At 43.6% G+C, this 22,913-nt stretch overlaps 1 protein-coding gene across 1 annotated transcript in view; it reads left to right on the top strand.

The window, feature by feature from the left end:
- The window catches only part of CS (citrate synthase), a 72,140-nt gene extending 50,346 nt beyond the window's left edge, over positions 1-21,794 (top strand). Inside the window, exons 8-11 of the mRNA XM_085870881.1 lie at positions 14,726-14,855; positions 14,999-15,100; positions 16,103-16,312; positions 20,834-21,794. Of these exons, the coding sequence (XP_085727007.1) occupies positions 14,726-14,855; positions 14,999-15,100; positions 16,103-16,312; positions 20,834-21,004 (613 nt within the window). The 3' untranslated portion in view covers positions 21,005-21,794. The remainder of the gene's footprint in view (positions 1-14,725; positions 14,856-14,998; positions 15,101-16,102; positions 16,313-20,833) is intronic.
- Positions 21,795-22,913: the final 1,119 nt, after the last annotated feature.

Genomic DNA, 22,913 nt, shown 5'->3' with positions numbered 1-22,913 from the left:
GAAGCCACAGTCCAGAGGGTCACCTTTCCCCTTGTACAGAGGGACGAGGGTACTCAGTTCCCAATCCACTGGAATGCGGCCTTCTTTCACCACCAGATTACAGATCTCTGTCATTCTCTTCACACCCCAACTTCCCGCTGCCTTCAACATATCTCCCACAACTCCCGTCGGCCCTCCTGCTTTTCTACTCTTCATTGCTCTTATAGCTTCCTCAACTTCCTTCTCAGTTATCTTCTCTGCTGGTCCTAAAACTGGGTTACTCTCGATGTTGCTATCCCATTCATTTTCTACATTCAACAGCCTTTCCATATATCTCTTCCATCTTCCTTTAATTCCATCTGAATCCACAACAATTTGTCCCACTTCATCCTTCAAGCAACTCACCCCCATCACATCAAATCTCTCTCTCGCTATCTGCTTTGCAATCCTGAATACCGCTCTCTTACCCTCCTCCGAATCCAAGCGTTCTCCGAACATTTCCCTATGGGCCTCCTGCGCCTTTGCAACCTCTTTCTTTGCAGCCTTCTTGGCTTCCTTATAACTTTCATGTGCAGCCTCTTCTTCTACCGTATCCTTTGCCTTTTGCCATTCCTTGAACTTGTTCCTCTTCTCTTCAATCGTCTTTCCAACTTCATCATCCCACCACCATGTTTCCGAGTGCCTCGGTGGTCCTTTTGTCCATCCACATACCTCACCAACGGCTCCCAATAGACTATCTTTCATTGACATCCAACCACTTTCAAGCTCAACCACATCATCTTCAACCATACTCAGCCTCTCTCTTAATGCTTCCTTCACTGTCGCCTCTTTCAACCTCCACACCTTCATCCTCGGTTGGTACTTCACCCGCCGAATTCTCCGCGCACCTTTCACCCTTATATCGCAGACAACCAGGTGGTGCTGCGAAACAGTCTCCTCCCCTGGGATCACCTTTGTGTCCCGGAGGTTTCCCCTATCTCGCCGACGCACCATCAGGTAGTCAATGGTTGTCGTCAACCCACCTGACGTGTATGTAATAAGCTTATTATTCGCTTTCTGGAATTGAGTATTACAGAGCAACAAATCAGCTCCATCAGCAAACTCCAAGATCCTTTCACCTTCTCCATTTCTCACACCATATCCATAACCCCCATGGACTCCCTCAAAACCGTCTGGACTCCTTCCCACATGTCCATTCAAGTCTCCTCCAACCACAACAACTTCCTCATCTTTCACATTTTCCATCAACTTCTCCATCGCACACCAGAACATGTTCTTCTCTTCATCGCTTCGACCGACCTGCGGGGAATATCCCGAGATGGCGTTCACCAAGAGATTTCCGATCACAATTCTCACGATCATCAACCTTTCACTCACTCTAGTCACACTCACTACACTGTCTACAAACTCCTCAGAAAACATGACACCAACACCATGCACGCCTTCCGGGCACCCTTGCCACATAAACTTGTACTTCTGCCCCTGCCTTCCCTTCACCATTCTCACACCACTTCCCTTCCACCGTGTCTCCTGCACACAACATATGTCCACTCTTCTTCTGACCAATGTTTCAACCACTTCTCCAGATCTCCCTGTCATTGTCCCAACATTCCATGTACCAAACCTCAGAAACCGATCTCCACGTGGGGCATCAGACGATTGGTCATCATAAATGGAAAAATTTCCTCCCTTGCTTCGATCGGGTTCCCCACCTTGAGTTTTAACGAGAGGGGGTGAGGACCCCCACGGGGTACTTCGGGCTGTACCCTGCCCATCAGTTGTACTCATCATGGTTTCCTTTTGAGGCGATGTTTTTATGGCCGGATGCCCTTCCTGACGCCAACCCTTTTAGTCGCCTTTTACGACACGCAGGGATACGGTGTACCTATTCTGACCGGGGTACACACCGGGACCTATATCCCTCCCAACTATACTTTCTGTTTTGTGTCTTAAAATATATAAAATACAACAAAAAAAAACTTTTCCCTTTTCACCTTGTACTGCCCGTAACCACGTGACTTCCTGTACTGACTGTTCTTCCTTCTCTTCCCTCTTCCCTCTTCCCTGCCAATCCTACTCTGATCATGAAGGTTTTCGCCACACACCTTCATGACCTTTTCTTCAAACTTTTCCTTCACTCTTACCCCGTCTTCACTAATGTTCAAAAAAAATAATGAAATAAAAACGGTTTCTTCCAATGCTTCAACTTCCCTCCCCACCCGGTTCCTCTTCAAAATATTGTGTTCAATTCGACCTTTCTTTCATCCTGTGTCTAAAAGTTCCATCTGTTACAATGCTTCTTTTCTCTACTCTGTCAATTCTTCTGCACTCTCTCCATCTTCCAATATATTTAAACGAATCTCTGACCTACAATTTTTTAAAATCCCATTTTGCAAAACTTGTTCGTTTTCCATTACAGTATTATTAATCGTTCTTTTTTTTTTTTCCCAACTTCAGTGCACATTCATCCCATCTCCTTAAATCTACCTCCTAACTCCTCCCATCTTGCCCCACATCCCAGTATCTCTCCACTGTCCTCTGTTTTACTATCGGCTCCTCCTCTGGTATCCCAAATTGTGTGGTTTTCAAACATCTGTCGGCTCACTCTCATTCAGCACACACCTCAACATCTCAAACATGCTCTCTTTCATCTCATCACGTCTCCCCCTCTTCCCACCCACTCAAATCTTGTTCCTCCCCCTGCCCACTCCCACCCCTACCATGCCACTACCCAGTCTCATCCTTCCGCTCTCCCCACTCCTCCCTTCTCCCTCCTACCCATGATCATGCCTCCTCTCATCGTCCCCCCTCCCTCTCAAAGCTTCCCTCTCACCCGTCCCTCTCAATTCAGCCACCTCCTCCCTCTTCAAAGCAAACTTCACTCTTTCCCTCCCCTGTCATCCTTCCCAAAAGCACCCCCACACCTTTCTCCCCACTCACTCTTCTCCCTCAATTCTCCCCCTCACCCCTCCCCTTCAAATCTTCCCCTTGCCCCTCTCCTTCAAATCTCCACCCCCTAATCCCCCTCCTCAAAGCTGCCTCCCCCTCTTCCTATCCCTCAACTTTCGTTCCTCCCACCACCCACTCCCATCTCCACAATAACTCTACCCAGTCTCATTCTTCCCCTCTCTCCACCCCTCCCTTCTCCCTCCTCGCCAATGGCCGTGCCGGCTCTCATCGTCTCCCTTCTCACCCTTCCCTAGTAAATCAACTTCCTCCTCACTCTTCAAAGCAAACTTCTCTCTCTCTCTCTCTCTCTCTCTCTCTCTCTATCTCTCTCTCTCTCTCTCTCTCTCTCTCTCTCTCTCTCTCTCTCTCTCTCTCTCTCTCTCTCTCTCTCTCTCTCTCTCTCTCTCTCTCTCTCTCTCTCTCTCTCTCTCTCTCTCTCTCTCTCTCTCTCTCTCTCTCTCTCTCTCTCTCTCTCTCTCTCTCTCTCTCTCTCTCTCTCTTCCCCCTCCAAGCTCCCTCCATACCCTTCTCCCTCAATTCTCCTTCCCCACACCTCCCTTTCAAGTCTCCCCCTCACTCCCCTTTCTCAAAGCTGCCCCCTTCACATCCACAAAGCTGCCTCCTTCCCTCACCCCCTCTCTTCCAGCTCATACCTCCACCTCCTCCAATCTCCCACTTCCCTTTTCCCCCTCTCCTATTACTCCCCACTGCGAGTGGACAAAGCAGGCTTTGTCCTCCTCCCCATCCAACCCTCTACCCTAGCTCTTCTGCAATCTGTCATGAACTGTTAACTCTCACCACCTCCACCTCTCTGCATCTCACTAACCTCCCCCTCCCCACCCCTGCACCGAAAGCCTCCTTCCCTCCCTCTTCCTTAACAGTGTGGACCTCAAACATCCAGGGCCTTCGCTCTCACCTGACAAATCTCTCCATCCAGGTTGCCACTGACAAACCAGACATAATCTGCTTCACAGAAACTTTCCTCCTTGAAGACGTCTCTGACTCCTTGGTATCCCCTCTGGTTACTTTCTCCTCCGGTATGATAGACCTGAGCCTCATCCTGGCGGTGGACTTGCTATCTTTATCAAAAAATTGCTATCTTTACCCTTTTGGGAAGGGTGAGGGGGGAGGGAAAGAGAGTGAAGTTGCTCGCTCTATTCCTCACTCTCCATGCACTGCCCTCACTCCACCACACCCCCAGGAATGCTTTGGGCTATGGCTTCCCCTCCACTCCCACCTCATGCTTATGTGTGTGTTGTACCATCCACCAAACAGTGATGACTCCATTTACATCTCACTCTCCAACAATATGGACCAACTTCTATCCTCTCATCCTAACTCTCTCTCTCTTCCTCATATGCAGTGACTTAATTTGCCATCATCCCAGTTGGCTGGGTGTGGGTACCCCTCTCACCTGTCATGGCTCTTCAGCAAAGGACTTCTGCGACTCACTGGGACTGACACAATCTGTCAACTTCCCGACCCAGATCTCAGCAAACGGTACTCTATCCCTTCTGGATTTGATTTTGACCAATTTCCCCAAAAATATCTGCTATTCTTTTTTTGCTCCAACCGGTTCATCTGACCACATGCTTTTTAAAGCGGTCATCTATCTGGCTGTTATTGGAGAACCACCTCGGTGCCGAGTCTGGCACTTCACTCGGGCTCACTGGCAGGGTCTTCAAGCAGGCATTAAACTTCTAGACTGGCCTCCCATTTCTACTCTCACTGACATCAATTCATCCTGTGAATTTTTTCAAAGAAACTTGCTCTCTTTCATGCACAGATTTATTCCTTCTCATTTTCAGTTGTCATACCCTTCCTCCCACCCTTGGTTTACTGAAGCTTGTGGTGAGGCAGTTGTCCTGAAAAAACTTGCCTTTAGCTCATGGAAGGCAAATCCTACTGAAGTCAATCTCAGTTCCTTCCACAAAGCTTGGAACAAGTGTGTCTCTACCCTCAGGAGAGCCAGGTAACAACATCTTTCTAATCTCAATTCTGAACTCTCAAACCTGACAACCTCCTCCAAATCCTGGTGGTATCTACTTGTCTGTTTCTGGTGTATGTTCCCCCTCCATCCCCCTCCTTTACCTCAAGTGGCTGCACAGCTGACACTGCACGTGAAAAGGCTGAATACCTAAACTCTGTGTTTGCTTCTAAATCCTGTGTCCCAAACCCATCGCTTTCTGTACCCACCTTACCCAGTCACACCCAGCTGTTCCTGGACTCTGTCATTTTCTCCCACCAAGGTGGATATTTTGCTGTCAAACCTCGACTCAGATTCTGCAACTGGTCCAGAGGGCATCAGCCCTTGTGTTCTAAAAACCTGCTCTGCTGCTCTTGCCCACCCTCTCCCTGTTCTATTCACCCTCGCATTTACTCAGTCATCTGCCGTCTGTGCCGCTGTGCATAAAAATTGCGCAAAAACTAATCCCTGCAACTACAGACCAATCAGCCTGCTCCCAATCATCAGCAAGGTCATGGAATCAGTCATCGCTTCTGACATCAAATCCTTGCTCTTCTCCAATTGCTTGATTTCCGATCATCATTTTGGATTTAGCCCAGGTCACTCAACCCTGGACATGCTTTCCCAACAATGGATGGAGGTACTCAATGCCAAATATGAGATCTGATCCATATCCTGAGACATCTCATGAGCTTTCGATAGTCTGGCATCCCGCACTGCTCACCAAACTGGACTTCCTCTCCTGTGGCAGTCAACACGTGGCTCTTAATGGAGTTCTCTCATCCCCTCTTCCTGTCCAGGCTGGAGTTCCTCAAAGTCGTGTTCTGGGCCCTGTTCTTTTTCTGGTTTTCATCAATGATCTCTCTGACTCTGGAAAATCCTCTTTATCTCTTTGCTGATGACTCCACCCTCTGCCATACCACTCTCATCCCTCTGATCGGAAGGTAGCAGCCTTTTTACTCTTTGCAGACCTGGATAAAATCACAAGCTGGTCAAACACTTGGAATATGATTTTCAATCGAGACAAATCTCACACCCTCACCATGTATTTCCAACAGGATCATCTGAACCCCCCCCTTCCCCATCTACTTTCTCAACAATCCCCTTGAAGAAGTCCGTTCATTCAAGCTTTTAGACCTCACTATCTGCCGCAATATTTCCTGGGAAAGCCACATCTCCAAGTTGGCTTCCAAAGCCAGTCACCAACTGGGCATCCTATGTTATGCAAAGTCTTTCCTTGGCACACCTGAGCTCCTGACCACTTACAAAGCTTTCATCCGCAACCTCATGGAGTACTAATCTCCCCTCGGGGGTGGTGCTCCTGCCTCACACCGAGCTTGACTTCACGCTGTGAAAACCATTGCTTATAGGATCATTGGTATCTTCCACAATGAAGCTGAGTCTTTGGGTCTCTCGCACTCTCACTGGAGGCAGGTCGGTGGTCTTTTTATCTTCTACCGTCTCCTCACTGGCCTTGCTCCACCCCCTCTTTCTTTCGCCCACTCTTTCTGTGATCGGTCCCCCCTATATTTCTGCAGGGTGCTTAAGGTCCACCAAAAACCCCCTTCTGGTGAAACTGCCAAAATCAAGAATCACTGCTCACCTTCGCTCTTTCTTTCATTCCTCTTTTTTTCCTGCCTCTGGAACAAACTCCCACACACTCTTCAATCCCACTCTTCCTTACAGGTCTTCAAAACAGCTGTTCACCACCATCTCATATCTTTCCCCATCCAAAATCTTTATTTTTTTACCTGCGTTAATCCACCCCAAACTCACTTTCAAATTCCCCATTTTCCTTCCTGAAAGTCCCTGTTGTGCCATCTTGTTTACCCTGTGTACCCTGCCCCATCCCTCTCTGTTCCCCACTATTTTGTGCTTCCCCTTCTCACTCCTCTTGTCTCCTGCCTTGTTATATGTTCTGTGTATTGGCTCTTAAACGAGCCTCTACATGGTACACAAATAAAATAATATCCCCACCCTGAATCATGGTGGTGGCAGCATCACGCAATGGGGATGTTTTTCAGCAGCAGGAATTCTGGGATATAAGAGTAGAGGGAACAATGAATGGAGCCAAATACAGGCAAATCCTTGAGGAGAACCTGCTTCAGAGTGCAAAAGATCTTAGACTGCGGCGAAGAATTACGCTCCATCAGGACAATGACCCCAACCACCCAGCCAAAGCAACACTGGAATGGCTTCAGAACAAGAATGTGAAAGTCCTTGAGTGTCCCAGCAAAAGTCCAGACTTGAATCCCATTGAGAATCTGTGGAAAGACTTGATGATTCACTGACACTCCCCATCCAACATGACAGAGCTTGAGCAAATCCCCAAATCCAGACATGCAAAGCTGATACAGACATACCCAAGAAGACTCGAAGCTGTAATCACTGCCAAAGGCACTCCAAAGTATTGATGTGGGGGGTTGAATACTTATTTAAATTAGATCGCTCTGTATTTAATTATTAATTAACTTGTACAAATTTCTGAAAACATGTTTTCATTTTGTCATTATGGGGTATTATGTGTAGATCGGTGACAAATATAAAATTTAATCCGTTTCAAATTCAGGCTGTAACACAACAAAATGTGAAAAGGTCAAGAGGTGTGAATACTTTCTGAATGCACTGTACATTATATAAAAAAAATTTTAAAAGGTTTTTTAATACAACATTAAACCAAAGCTTATAAATGAGTGAGTGACGAAGGGTAAATAAGCAATGGAATGAATGAACAGAAGAGGGGGAGGGAAAAATGTCAACATGCAAGTAAGAGGGGGTTTATTTGAGTAGGGTTAATAGGGGAAGAAAATATCCAAAATAGGGATGGTGAATGGTGCACCACCTACTTGTGAAGCCCTAGAGTGTCCTTTAGCAGATTTGCATGATGTGCATGATGAGGTGTGCACTGGCTTGTGCCATTGAACAAGTTTTCCAGCTTTAATCTGGCAGATTAATTTATTTTTGCAAGATACTTTATAAACTACCAAGGACATTCACAAAGAGGACATCTGAGCACAGCTGTTTTCCTTTTTGCTTATAATTTTGCAACTGGTTCTATGGCCACATTTCTTGATCTTACCTTGTACTCAGTTCTGAGCAAGGTGGTTCAAAATTGAACTTGACTGTTCTTTGTACAAAGGCAAAATAATATGTAAATTGATAATCTTTGAAGGACTTTGTCTCTATCGTGTCGGTAAAATCAATACTGGTTCAACACATGTACTGAAAATCAAGATGGCGACAAATGAATAAACTAAACAGATGCAGTGGTGAATAATTCTGAAATTTCTGATCAACAAAACTTCAGGCCTGTTGAAATGTAGACTATTGTCTACACAGTATTTTAATTGTTTGAACATCAAAAATAAATTATTTTGGGGGCAACATGTCAGCGAGGAGGTCCTTAGGTTCGAGCCCCAGGTTGTCGGTTTTTATTTTTTATTTTTTACTTTTCACACCAGCCCCACGCAGAAATTTATTCCTGTTGATCAAAGAAAAATTGACTCTTTTGAGCATCTAAAATAAAGCATTTTGGGGGCAAGATGTTATCGACAATGATGTCCTCGAGAATTATGCAATAAAGGACATGCAAAAGCCTCCGTTCTGTTGAGAGAAGTGTACGTCCAAAATTAGGCAATACTTTAAAAGTGTTATGAAGGACACACAACAGACACAAATAACTAATGTAATGCGCTAGATAGGATGAAGGTATCGACGCTGTGGAAAATGAAGGTAAAACCCAGAATTAAATTAATGCAGATGTTTTTGTAATCTAGCATTTAAGCTTGCTATGTTGAGAGTGCAAACAAAACTTCAGGTCACATTTGAAATGCCCATGTACATTTGTCTCCTCTTTGTGGTAGAAAGACTCACGCACCTCTACACAAGGTATTCTGTATGGGAAAACATTACTCGTGCATGATCGTACTTGAATAGACAAAATTATATACCAAAACCTATCGTAAATCTGGAATTGTTTAATGGGTATTTTTTTTTCTTTTCGTTTTTTCTTTTTTTGGCCAATTTTGGATTTTACATAAACCCAACTCGCTTCCTATTGTTGGCTTCGTTTTTGTTGTGCCCTTGTCTGAGAAGGTGTATAACTATACTAATTAAATAGCCTGTGTGTCTGCGTACATGTGTTTGTCAGCGTTATGTGTATATGTGCACTCTAGCTCCATGATGATAATGACGAGAAGCTTGAAATTTTGGGTGGGTGCACCTGGGTATGATTCGGTTTGGTAATCAGTTAGGGAAAATAATTTTAAATCCTCATTGAGATTCACAGATCGACATGCAATATGTTTGAAGTACAACATGCTGTCTTTTGACTAAACCCGTCAATGAAGCGACTGGTCTTGTATGCTAGTAGACAATAAACAAGGCTCAGCCATTCCGTTCATTACATGTCACATAAAAGACCTATCCTACTGCTATCGTATTAACCACATACTTATTGTAACAGCATCCTTGCCATGCATCCTAAGCTCTGAACCACTGGGAGGAATTTTTTCTAAAATGGTGTCGATGTGAAAGTATTGTAACTCAGTCCAAAACTACCAAATAAAAGGTTGTTCTGGTATATATGTATGTATGTGTGTATATATATATATATATATATATATATATATATATATATATATATATATATATATATATATATATATATATATATATATATATATATATATATATATATATATATATATATATATATATATATATATATATATATATATATATATATATATATATATATATATATATATATATATATATATAAATATATATATATATATATATATATATATATATTGTTGCGAATTCGCGCCCGCCGGCGTGCGAGCGGCCACATAACTTGAATCGCGGCACGTCGCCCACCGGACGGACAATTCTGTCGTGACCCTCTCGGACTAACGCTGGGAACTAGTCACGGGTGGGCCTTTCGGCCTCACCACGATCGTGCCAATCGGCCCCCCGCGTGGGATAGGGTTGTTTGCCAAATTCGACCTACCTAAGTACCCACGCGGAGGGTAGACCGGGCGATCGCACCTCGCCGCAGGACGACTCCGGACACGGGCCACTTAAGCGACCCGTTCCGTAAAAGCGGGATAACTGAGCGGTGTTATCGTCGACCTCGACGGTTCCGATTAATTATCGGGCGTATTAAGCCCACTACCAACCCTTTACGTGAAGCAAGATGGAGATTCAATTAAAGAAAAGACGAAGCGAAACGGGAAAAACAGTTCAACATAATGCACATTTATTCCGCGGCACACGGAGAGCACACATATACAATTACAACAATTATGTAACAAAAGAAACACAGCAATGCAGATCTACTACCGACTACGGGAGCACACGGCAACACTTACACAGTTTTACTTTATAGACGGCGCCAACAACACATTTACTCAAAAGCAAAAGAAAAGGGCCACCCTCAAAGACAAGGGGGCAGACAGGGCCTGTGGGCCATGAGACCGGGTGGATCCTACCCGTGTCTTGTGATGAGCCGCAAATGTTGCGGCGCGGCGGTGCCCCGACTCCGCGCTCCTTCGCGGGTTTCGTTGGCACTGCTTGGAGTGGGGTGGGAACGGGGCCCCCTTTTCGCACTATCTCAGCGTGGGGGAGAAAAAAGCGGGGAATTGTTGATGCTCTGGGGAAAGAGGATAGCTGGCTTGCTTGGGTCCCGCGACGAACGACTCCACTGCGACCTCGTCGCCGACCGCCGTCTTCCTTGCCTTGGACCCGAGCTATTCGACCTCCTCCCCAATTCTCCTCAGCCGACTGCAGCAAACCACCTCGACCGCGCTCCAGGCTTCAGGCGTCCCCTCTCTGCAGCTCCCCGACAGACTCCGAACCCCGACAGACTGCCACTCTCCAGACCCGACTTGACTCACGGCTCCACAGACTGCTTCTCTCCAGACCCGACTTGACTGCCTCGACCTTTTTCCCAACTCCGACTGCCTCCAACTCACTCGACCAAAACTGAAAACTGACTAAATTCGCCCCGCGCTCGGCGCTTTATAGTCCGGCAGGAGAACCCATATGCAAATTTCTCGATCAGAACGAGCTCGGGGGTGGAGCCACGCTCGCCCATTGGACGGAGAAAAAGGGGCGCGAGTCTCCCCTGATCCTCGAATTTGCATATATCGATTCTACTCCAACGCGCCTGGAGGCGGGGCCAAACCGCCCTGCGCTTGCTGATTGGACGGATCAGAAGTGGGTGTGTATCATTCCTGATCCGACTTCTCCTCAGAAAGGCCGCTATTTGCACCCGCGGCTTGGCGCGCGTCCTGCACGAGGCCAGGACAGCCTGACGCTCGGTGCCTACAAGCAGTGCGGGAATGGCCGCAGAAGGAGAGGCGAAGGTGGTGGAGGGTTTATAGTGGTGGTCCATGGCCATGGCGACGTTTGGAATGGCGGTGATGCGATGTTTGCGGGAGCGAGTTGTGAAGGTAAAGGTCGTGGCTGTTGGCGTTGTTGTTGTTGTGAAGCAGCGTTGCGGTTGGTGGTTGTTGTGTGATGGCGGTTGAGACGTGGTTGTTTCAAAATAAAGATAGAACAGAAAAACGACTATCTCAAAGGGTCGCAGCCCGAATGAATCACATTTATTCCCTCTAAACAACGGGTTTGGGGCTAACTACACATGTACTTACAGAGATATCTCACCTACGGGACCTGAATGGTGGTTTGCGAATTTCCTCAACCGCAACAATATATATATATATATAGATGTATATATATATATATATATATATATATATGTATATGTATATGTATATGTATATGTATATGTATATGTATATGTATATGTATATATATATATATGTGTGTATATATATATATATGTATATGTATATGTGTGTATATATATATATATATGTATATGTATATGTATATGTATATGTATATGTATATGTATATGTATATATATATATATATATACAGGGCGTCCCTAAAAAAAATGACATCATTTGAAACTTGAATATCTAAGTAACTACATGTCCCAGGCAAACGAAAAGTAAATAGGCTTCTTGTTGAACAATAAAATATTTATTTATCAAAATTCGAACAAGAGATTCAGAGGGATGTAGATTTTATAACCGTTTTCTCAAAACTTCACAAATGTTCAATATGCGCACCGCCTGTGCCACGACACACGTCAAGTCTGTGGTCCAGCTCCTGCCAAACACGCTGTAGCATGTCTTGCGTAACATTCTCCGGCGCCTCAGTGATTCTCTGCTTAAGTTCCTCTAGGCTTGTAGGAAGAGGGGGGATATAGACCAGTCCTTTCACATAGCCCCATAGAAAAAAATCACAAGGTGTCAAGTCAGGTGAACGTGGTGGCCATTTCAACAGCACATTGTCATTATCACTGGCACGCCCAATCCATCTTCCTGGTAGATTCTAATTGAGATAAGAATTAAACATTCAACTTTGTTAGTTTTTACACATTTTATTAAAATTTGAGATAATTTGAGCGAGAATTAGCTATGTTATTAGACTACGAAATGATGTCTTTTTTTAGGGACACCCTGTATATGTGTGTGTGTGTGTGTATATATATATATATATATATATATATATATATATATATATTAAAGGAAGACTGACCCACATCTCACATCTCACCTCTCACCTAATCAACTACACCCAGGTGGCTGGGATTATCTAATTATATTAACACCTCCCATGCTTTTTGAGCCGAAGAAGCTGCATAAAGCAACCAAGACGGTCTACACAAGGTAAGCGCTTTGCTGTTTCAAACCCTTCCCAGAGTTTCTCCACAGCTATAAAGACATTCACAAATAGTACACACATGGTTATTCCCTCCATTCACAGGTGAGAGATGTGGTTGGGTCTTTATTTATTATTTATATATTCACTGCTTTTGACATTTGCATGTGGTACATGCTTTGGAGCCTCATTGGTATGCATTGCTGTCTGCAGTCACTGATGATTTGCCAATAAGCAATGAAACTGGTCTGACAGCTGAAGTTGTGTGTAGCATTAGTGTTCCCATGTGTGTACTCTTTGTGAATGTCTTTTATAGCTGTGGAGGAACTCTGGGAAGGTTTTGAAATAGCAAGGCACTTACCTTGTGTCGAGCTTGGTTGCTTTATGCAGCTTCTTCAGCTTGAAGAGCATGGAGGAGGTCTCAATATATAGAATATATTCTCAGCATTGATGGCTTAAGACTTGACATATTGGTACATGCATCTGGCAAACCCTCCCATTTACTTTCTTAACAATCCTCTTGATGAAGGTCAGCAATTCAAACTCCTGTGTCTCACTCTCAGCCATGATTTTCTTGGGCAAACCACATTTCAAAGCCAGCTGACCGGGTATCCTTCCTTGGCACACCTGAACTCCTATCCACCTCCAAGGCCTTCATCTACAGCTTGATTGAATACTGCTCTCCCCTCTGGGCTGGTTCCCCTGCCTCACATCTTTCTTAGTTAATGCTGTAGAAACCAAGGCCTTCAAGATTACTAGAATCTCTTGCTATTAAGCTGTCTATGGGCCTATCACTTTGGCATTGCAGACAGGTTGGTGGTCTGTCTCTTCTTCCACCTCCTTTTTGTTCTTGCACCTTCTGCTCTTTCTGTGCTCTGTCTCCCCTCCCCAGATTTTCAGCAGGGCGCACATGGTCCACCTGCAACCCCCTTCTGGTGAAACCCCCAAAATCCAGGATTGCTGCTCACCTCCAATCATTTGTTCCTCTTTTCTCCCACCTGTGGAACCTACTTCAACATTCTCTTCAATGTCATTCTTTCAAGGTCTTCAAGACAGATGTTCACCACTATCTCAGATCATTCCCCATCCTCAACTCTGATCTTTTCTTCCCCTGTCAATCTCCTCACCCCATAGCCCAACTCCTTCCATATTTCCAGTTTTTTTTTCCTTTCTGAGAGTTTGCTCCTGTATACATGTTCCATCTACCACATCTTATCCATCCTGTGCATTCTCCCCGACCCCTCATTTTCCCCTGCATCCCTTGTTTGTCCATCTCCGTCTGTTATCCCTTGGCTTAACTGTTGAGTTTTCCTCTCTTTCTACTGTTCCTATTTTGTTGTGTCCTGGTATGGTCCATTCAGTGTTCTAGCTCTTGCACAAGCCTTGACTTTGTATCCAAACAAAATCAGCATTGGCCAAAGAAAGAAGGAAAAGTTTGACTACCCATGTGTGAAGGTTGCTGTAAATGTTTGACAGTGTTTCGGTCATCGCATCTGGTTTTCATCTCCTTCAGTGTGTGTGCGCACATACTTAATACTGGTAATCCAGACTAATTTTTTGGCAATTATTTATTTTTATTTTTTGCATAAATATTGAATATTATGAAAGAATTGTGCACAAATGCTTGGAAGGAGGAATGCTGTTGTGAGAAGCACTTTATCCTGGTTTGTTGATTAGACTAACGAGGGAGAATTGATGACCAAAGGGCTTTCTTGATGCTACATTTCTTCTGTGAGGACAGACAGTCAATAGTAAGACAATTGGTTGCATAATTGAAGCTGAAAAACACATTTGAAGTCCTATTCTAGTGATTATTCCCATCCGCTTTTGCTTATCCTTGGATGACCCTCACTATTGTGCACCACTGTATTTTTGGTGTGTGTGTGTGTGTGTGTGTGTGTGTGTGTGTGTGTGTGTGTGTGTGTGTGTGTGTGTGTGTGTGTGTGTGTGTGTGTGTGTGTGTGTGTGTGTGTGTGTGTGTGTGATATAGATATATATATATATATATATACACACACACTTATCTCAAACACAAGGAATGTGTGCATGGCACGTGACATGGTATCGTGTGCATCTTTTTTTTTTCAACAGTGACCACGAGGGAGGAAATGTGAGTGCACACACTTGCCATCTTGTGGGTAGTGCCCTTTCTGACCCATACTTGTCCTTTGCTGCTGGAATGAATGGTCTGGCAGGACCACTACACGGACTTGCAAATCAGGTATGCTCCCAACATACCAACTCCACATCTTCCATCTACCACATTTTACTTTCTCGTATTAGAGAATGAAACTTATTCTCTTTCCTCCGCTATTCTCTGTCTCATTGTCATGCAAGTGTTATTGCATAACCCACTGCCTCCAGGAAGTCCTTATGTGGCTCACACAACTCCAGAAAGAACTGGGGAAAGATGTCCACACCGATAAGCTGAGAGACTTCATCTGGAACACACTCAAATCTGGCCGGGTGAGTTATATCCACACCATTTTGGTTACTGTTTGAGTGCCAGGAGAGTGTGATGTCCACCTGTGCTTTTATAATGAACATCTGTGCCTTTTGCCAATTTTTTACATTCCATTCACCCTTCTTGCTTTTGTCGTTATGACCACTCCAGCAAACTCGGCTCCAACAGGTAGAGTCGGAAAAATTACATTGTGGACCACACAAACGCATCCCATTTGTCAGAAGCTATCTGGTTCTTGTTGCCATAACAATGAAGGTGTTTTTTATTTGATACATAGCCAGAAGGATACACCTTTGCAGATGGGAATGTCGATGCAAGTCCAGAGCATCAACCCTGGAACTCATAATAATACCGAATACACTGCAGTGAGGCCTGCCCTGTACGAGATGTAGTGAGTGGTAGTATTAGCTTTTTGCAGTGTGTGCAAAGCCAGAGGTTTATCATTTGAAATGTTTGTTTTTGTTAGACCAAGTCTCTAAATTCCAGACTCAGTGATGTAATGGTCGTGTCTGCTCTGAGTATGGTAGGTCAGCACTTCGAACCATCGTGGAGTCATGCCAAAGACTTTAGAAATTGAACGTGCTGCTTCCTGACTTGATGCTCAGCACTTAAAAGGATCGAGCACAGACAAACAACAAGGCAATCCTTGTGCAGGCTTGATGGACCTAATGGCCACCTCCTTTGTTGAAGTTCCTTGTTGCGGAACTCTTATTTCGTTTATTAGAGGTGGAGCTGCATAAGTAAATGTTAAATTTCTCCTCATCAATACATACCCCTGTCTTCTTGCATTTATGCCCGTCTCCTTGTAACTTCCATTCTCCTTGATTCTCCCGCATGAACCTACCATCTTCTTTCCTGTCTTTCCCGCTTCCCTTTCTTGTGTCAATTTTCTCAGTTTGACACCCTCCCCATTCATATGTAATTAACATATGTCCCAATGGAGAATCATACTTTGCCATTTTGTTGTTTCTAAATTGTATGGATTATCCCAATTGACCCACCAGGTGGTGCCAGGTTATGGCCACGCCGTTCTGCGAAAAACCGATCCACGCTACATGTGTCAGCGAGAGTTCGCCCTCAAGCACCTGCCGGATGATCCAATGTTCAAGCTGGTTTCCCAGGTTTACGACGTCGTTCCACCAATTCTCCTAGAGCAGGGAAAGGCCCAGAACCCCTGGCCAAATGTGGATGCCCATAGTGGTGTGCTTCTGCAGGTAGGCCCGTCTGAATATCCTTATTTCTTCCAATAATCTATTCTCCCAGTCCAGGTCAAAGGAAAGCAAGTGCTCATGTGGTATTTTTAACTTATTGACATTTTCCACTGACAATGAAATATCCACCTGTTCACACAGTGGTTGCATTTGACAATATAAGAGAGAAATGCCAAATTTTGTTTCCGTTTTGCGACAGCGAATCAAAGCGCATCCTCCTGAAAATTGGCAGGTATTTCCTTTACTATCGGGAAGGTGGTTAGATGTACTTTTCGTTATGAACTAACTATTACCTATTGTGAATTTTGGGGGTGAAAATGGGCAGGACACACCCAATGCTCTTAAGAAGGAAGTAAAATCGTTACCACTTTCATTGAATAAGAAAGTAAAACTGCCGACCACGTTCATTGAAAATTGTGATTATCGACGGAAAAATGTTTCTTTTATCGATGGAATGAGCAATGAGGTTTCCTCGCATTCATTCAGGCGAGTAATTTTTTTTTTATCCTTTCCTGACTTGCACTTCATAACCATCCCCTACGCACCTTTATTTGTAGACAACAGAAGAAAAAAGCCAAAACTAAAAAAAGATTGCTGTCTAGCTTGCCTTCGTTCAAGCCTTATCCTTAAGTCTGGTGTTGGCTTAGTGGTTAGGGTGGCGGCTTGGGATCCTAGGGTTCTGAGTTCAAGCCCCGTTGGCCGCTCAATTAATATACACCAGGAGGTTGACTCAGCCTGTCATCCTTCCGAGGTCTGCAAAATGAGTACCAGTGTACTGGTGAGGGGGACACTGCATCAGCGGCATTGCTGCGTCCCAACCAATGTTGCAACCAGCAGCCACAGGCTGCACTCGATAGAGAGAGCCTTATCCTTAAAGCCAGCAAGCTACTGTTCAACAGTGAAACAAAGATGCAGATTTGCATAACATTTGAACAGTGCAAAAAAGATGCAGGTTAGGTTTGCTCTTGATTTGAACAGTCAACAGTGCAAAAAGACACAGTATTGTATTCGGTAGTTTTGCAGGTTTGCATTTGAAAAGTAGAATGAAAGATGCAGGTGGTTTGCTTACCAGCATACTTTTCTGATCCAATCATTCTCGGCCTGTAATCAACTTCAAATTGTCTAATTGACTCAAATTATACTACCGTTCTCAAATTGTCAAGCTAAGATTTTTTTTTCTTTATCCACTGACTCGCAACTCAGTCATCAGTCACTACTGAGCAAAAACTGTACAGCTACCCACTCTGTTTGGTGGAGTCTCTTCCTGCTCCAAATAAAGTAAAATAAAAGTAAAGTTATTCACTCTCCTTTTTAGCTGACCACCAAGTGAGATTGTACCTGAAAATCAGTTTGGGGGCTTACAAGATCTTACTACATTCCGGTAAGTCACTTTTATGTACTTGGAAGACCCACTGCAGTACTTTGCAATCCCACTGCAGCACTTGAAAATTCAACTGCAACACTTGATACTCCTGTTGCAGTACTTGGAAGTCCCACTTGGCTTCCTCCGGAAGCGGTGCACTTTCCCATTGAATTTCTCAATTCCATTGAAATATCAGGGAGACACCACACAAACTTAAGCTGAAAGTGGGCTGCCCAGTTAATGTTCTACGTTCATTGGATCCACCAAATATCATGAATGGCACCCGCTGTACAGTCTACCGAATGAGCCCAAATGTGATTGAAGTAATCCTGATTAATGGAACCGCAGCAGGAAAACATGCATTAATTCCAAGGATACCACTTATACCATCCGACAGTGACCTCCCATTCCAGTTCCGTAGATTACAATTTCCCTTGCGACCTTGCTTTGCCATGACAATAAACAAAGCACAGGGACAGACGTTCAGCATAATCGGACTAGATCTGTGTTCGCCTGTTTTCTCACACGGAATGTTGTATGTTGCGGCATCAAGAGTTTGATCAAGATCAAAGCTGCACGTCCATGCCCCAGACAAGAAAACGAGGAACATTGTTTTTAAAAATATGCTGCAGTAGACGACCGAAGAGACCCGTTCGTAACAAAATTGATTCCACAGAAACTGTGAGTAACCGACATATGCTTTCATTTATGAATTGCCCGTCTTCGACGGGTACTTTGCTAGTTTGACAATAAATCCCCATTCGGTAGATGTATGCTGCGATTAGTTTGCAATTGGTCACTGGCTTTGACACCAATACAAATTTTTATTACGGACCCTCAGCATCAAAAAGCCACATATATCGAACAAACAGTTTTAAATGGAGCACCTTGCCACCATTGGTGTTTAAATTGCATCAGATTTGGCAATAAATGTGAATTGTTGCTCCCAGCTTGCTGGCTCGATGACGGAAGATGACATTTGCATTTTTGCCAACCCATCCCTACCCTGTTTAGAATCCCGTGTGGGCACGGATAACTCTCTAGTACATATAAACAAGAGATAAGCTTGTGTAATGTTTGTATATTTTTGTAATTACTCAAAAACATTATTGTCTTTTGCATCCTTTTCTCATGGTCGAGCAATGTTCAAGAGAGCCAGTTGCATCAACACTTTAATTTATTCATTTTTGTCTTTGCTGTCTGATTATTTCTCAGTTTATTCTTTATTCATTTTCTCTTCATCTTTGTTTCCTTCCGTTGACTTTAATTCACCCTCCCTCCCCCACCATTAGCCAAATTAATCAAATATTATTCTTCGTGGACAAACTAAATGGCAGGGAGTGAAAAGTTGACGTAATGGCCATACTGACGAACTAGATCGGTGAAAGTGGTCGTCGCATTGGGATCGCTGTTGAAGACCAAGTTTGTGAGTGAGGAAATGATCTTATCTACATACATCTCGGAGACGAGATGACAAAGTTGCCACTTGACACTGACTGAGGACCAGACAGCGATTGATGTGGCACTGAGGGGCATAAATATGGTTATAGATTTTTAGCCTCATTGATGCCATGTTACACAATATAACAAGGGGTTAAAGAAAAAAAAAAAGTTTCCTCGTTGGTGGTGTCTGTCGGACCAATATAATATCTGCAAAAAGGTAACGAGGACACAGCGAAGTGAGGACTGACAGCCAAACGATTTCTCCAAACAATATTTGGGTAACTGGCATATCATTTGATGTAAAGCGCATACTTCCGCCAGGCTGATCAGGATACATCTTGTAGCCCACTGATTGGCTGGATCTGTATCCAGACCATTCGTCTTTGGCACACACACCAAAATCGAATCTGCTTGTTTTTGTCACACATCTAACCTGTCCATCACGTTTGTCATAATCCGTCCTAAACTTTTTTGAGAAATCATGCTAAATGTCGTTCTTGGCCCTATCTCTCAATGGTGAAGAATCAATTAAAAAATATTTTTTTTTTGTTTTAATGCTATTATCTGGATCTTCACCAAAATCTAATCAATTAGTCTTTGTCACACACCAAACCTGTCCACCAAGTTTTGTCCAAATCTGTCCATAAACTTTTGGAGATATCCTGCTCACAGACCAACAGGGGTGAATACAGAGCCTCCATCCACCTTCAGTGCTGTGGTTAACAAGCAGCTTTGTATGTACAGGTAAAATGATGTGATGTTATCTCAACTTTAAGGTTTTTCAAAGTTCTGCTCGTATTCCTATTCATTTCCATTTGGGCAAACATGTTTGCAATTCTGTCACTAGTAATCACTCACTTTGTTGCTTGTACAATCTGAGCCTGGATCACTGAAATATTCTCCACCGCTTCAAGCTGACAGTATGCCACCACCTCAAATTGTCCTCCATTATTACCCATGATCTTTCCTACCCCTATTAACCATTCCTGAACCCACCCCTCTTGCTTACAGGTTACTGTTTCCTCCTCCTTTCCCTGTTCGTCCATCCCTTTGTCTCTACCCGTTTTTCCCCTACCTCACTGTTATTCTGTTGCATTTATTACTTTGCCCCCCACCACTGCTCTTCCATGAGCTTAAATTTGTGTACAAAAATGATCTATCGTTTTATTCAGGTTGTTCTGTGTGCTTGAGCCTCGAGGCCAAAAATGGCTGATTCTTTGCCTCCTTGCGATATAATCGGTGTGTAATACCCTTTTGAACAGGTAGAGGTAGTTGATGTGTTCATGTTGATCAGTTCTTCCCTCCTCCTCCTCCTTCCTTCTCTGTTTTCCTCCTCTTCCTCTCCATATACTAAAAAAAATAGATAAATGGTTGTCTTGTTTGTTCCTTTCTGAATAGCTCTTGCTCCTGAAGTTGCAGCTTCAACATTTGACAGCTTTGTCCATCCCTCGTCTCATGTCCTTGTATCTCATGTAAATATACACATATCCTTGTCTTTCATGTGAATTTTGTACATCTTCTACCCGACCATGGGCTCCAGTCACTGTCGAATAAATTAACAAATGATGAATATATTTATCCTTGATGCTGACCGCCATGCTGTCCTGTGGCGTCTCTAACCATCCCATCCTCGTGTGACACCGATCTGACATGGATTTTAAACATTTGTGTAATCAACTTGTTTTCCATTGTCCATCCCTCACGACCTTCCATTGCAGTACTACGGCATGACTGAGATGAATTACTACACAGTGCTGTTCGGGGTCTCGCGAGCACTCGGGGTACTGGCTTCCCTCGTGTGGGATCGAGCCCTTGGCCTTCCCCTCGAGAGGCCCAAGTCCTTGAGCACAGGAGGTCTTGTGAAACTCGTCGGAGCCAAATCTGGCTGAACGGTTTACACTCATATTTGTCAATCCAACAGTGGCTATATTTATGTTTCCATCTTCATTTTCTGGGGGGTTTTTTTTTTTTAAACATAACAAAAAAATGCTTCCATATGCCTCGAGGTAAACGTTTTTGCACCGTGTGCATCGAAGTTTTTTTTTTTTTTTTTTTTTTTTTTTAATGAGCCAATGAAACGCTCAGGTTTGTAATATTTCCAGCTCTCGTGAGGTTTTTTTTTGTTTGTTTGTTTGTTTCCTTCCTTTTTCTCCTCATTCCTCTCACCTCTACCTGTATGAATGTGTAGCCAAATTGGTGCGATGTCCTTGGGAGTGGTAATTTGGGAAGGGTGAGGTCAAGATGAGCCTGAAAATATAATTTTGAGAAATATATCGCAGAGAAATAAATGCGTTGGTTCAAGTTGCACAATTGTTTTTATTTGATTTTGAAATTTTTTTTCCGCTATAACGTGTTATGGACCTCAAAATATAACTTTTGTTTGATCTTTAATTTGTCTTTAACCCTTCACAGATGGTTGCTCTCAGCTTGCCTCTATAAATGCAATTTTTCACTTTCAGCTTGATGTTGCATGTTCGGTGTTGAAAGGAAACTTTTACAGTTGCCGCGCTCTGTACGAGTTTATTGGTTATTGTCGCGAATCGGTTCCCAAATGCATTGCTCTCACTGAAACCAACATGTTTGAGATGGATTTGGTCAAATAATGGGAAAAGAGGAAGCGAATAAAGAAACACTCGTTAGCCCGTCCCCTGGGCAGCGGAAGATGGGATTTTGCAATCACTTCTGTCTACGTGTCTGGCCGGGCCGTAACTTTTTACCATTTGAGCTTTCATCATCAAACTTTCAAAAAAAAAGCTTTATCATGAGAACATGGACAAAACAAATTATGAATTTGGTCAAAAGGTCAAAGGTACCATTTCGCATACGGAATAAGAAGAAGGTCAGAATGCAAAGCGGACGGGCTTTGCATTTTCAGATGCTTTTTAATTATCTTTACTATCGACCAATTAGTGGAAGCAGGATTTGGTAAACGTGTGTAATGAGGAAAATGATCGATGATGATCTTTAGAGGGCTCATCATTTGCTCGTGTTGCAATAATGGAAACTAATGTTTAAAAGCTTTTCATTCATTTTTCCCATTCACGTAGTATGTATTGTCGTAATACCATTTCAGTTGTCATGGTGTCGGCCCTCACAACACCGTCCATTGTATTGCAGCCAAGCCTTTTTGGGTGAGGCCACAAGTTTGATGAGCCTGAAAAGATGATTAACGAGAATTTTTATAATATGAGCTGTTTAAATACAGCCTGAAAAAGCCACGTTTCATTTCTTGATTTCCTTTTGATTGATATCTTCCAAGACTCCATTAAAATTACTCCGATACTCCAAATCAAATACTCCAAAGTATTGTAATAAAATTTTCAGAACGATTAACTTTTTTTTTAAACATTCTTTTTTTCACCTTCATTCAGATGCTCAAAATAGGTAACGCTAAAATGGTGTGGGTGTACATATAAATATATATAGTTTTTTTTAATTATGTAATACAAAGTCTAGGCTTGTGGAAGAGCAAGAACATAGAAAGGGGGGACACCAACTGCAGGATTGAAGGACAAAATGGAGGGTGGCACAACGAATGAAGGGGATGCGTGGGTTGGGCAAGATAGATACAGAAGCAAACTCTCAGGAAGGAAAAACTAAATGTGGATGGAGGTGGGCTTGGGGGTTGAAGGAGGAATAAAGGGGGGTGGGGAGGTAGAAAAGATCATCGTTTTGGATGGGAGATTATCTGAGATGGTGGTGAACGGCTGCCTTGAAGACCTGGAGGGAGGGCTGAGATTTTTTGTGTGGAAGGTGTTTGTGGAGGAGGGAAAAAAGATGAACGACTGAGTGGAGGTG

This window comes from Eptatretus burgeri, chromosome 2 (assembly GCF_056783735.1).
Source record: "Eptatretus burgeri isolate ZD-2024b chromosome 2, Ebu_testis_v1, whole genome shotgun sequence".
Classification (NCBI taxonomy): Eukaryota; Metazoa; Chordata; class Myxini; order Myxiniformes; family Myxinidae; genus Eptatretus; species Eptatretus burgeri.
The sequence above is the reverse complement of the archived record's forward strand: the minus strand, read 5'-3'. Positions and strand labels throughout refer to the sequence as shown.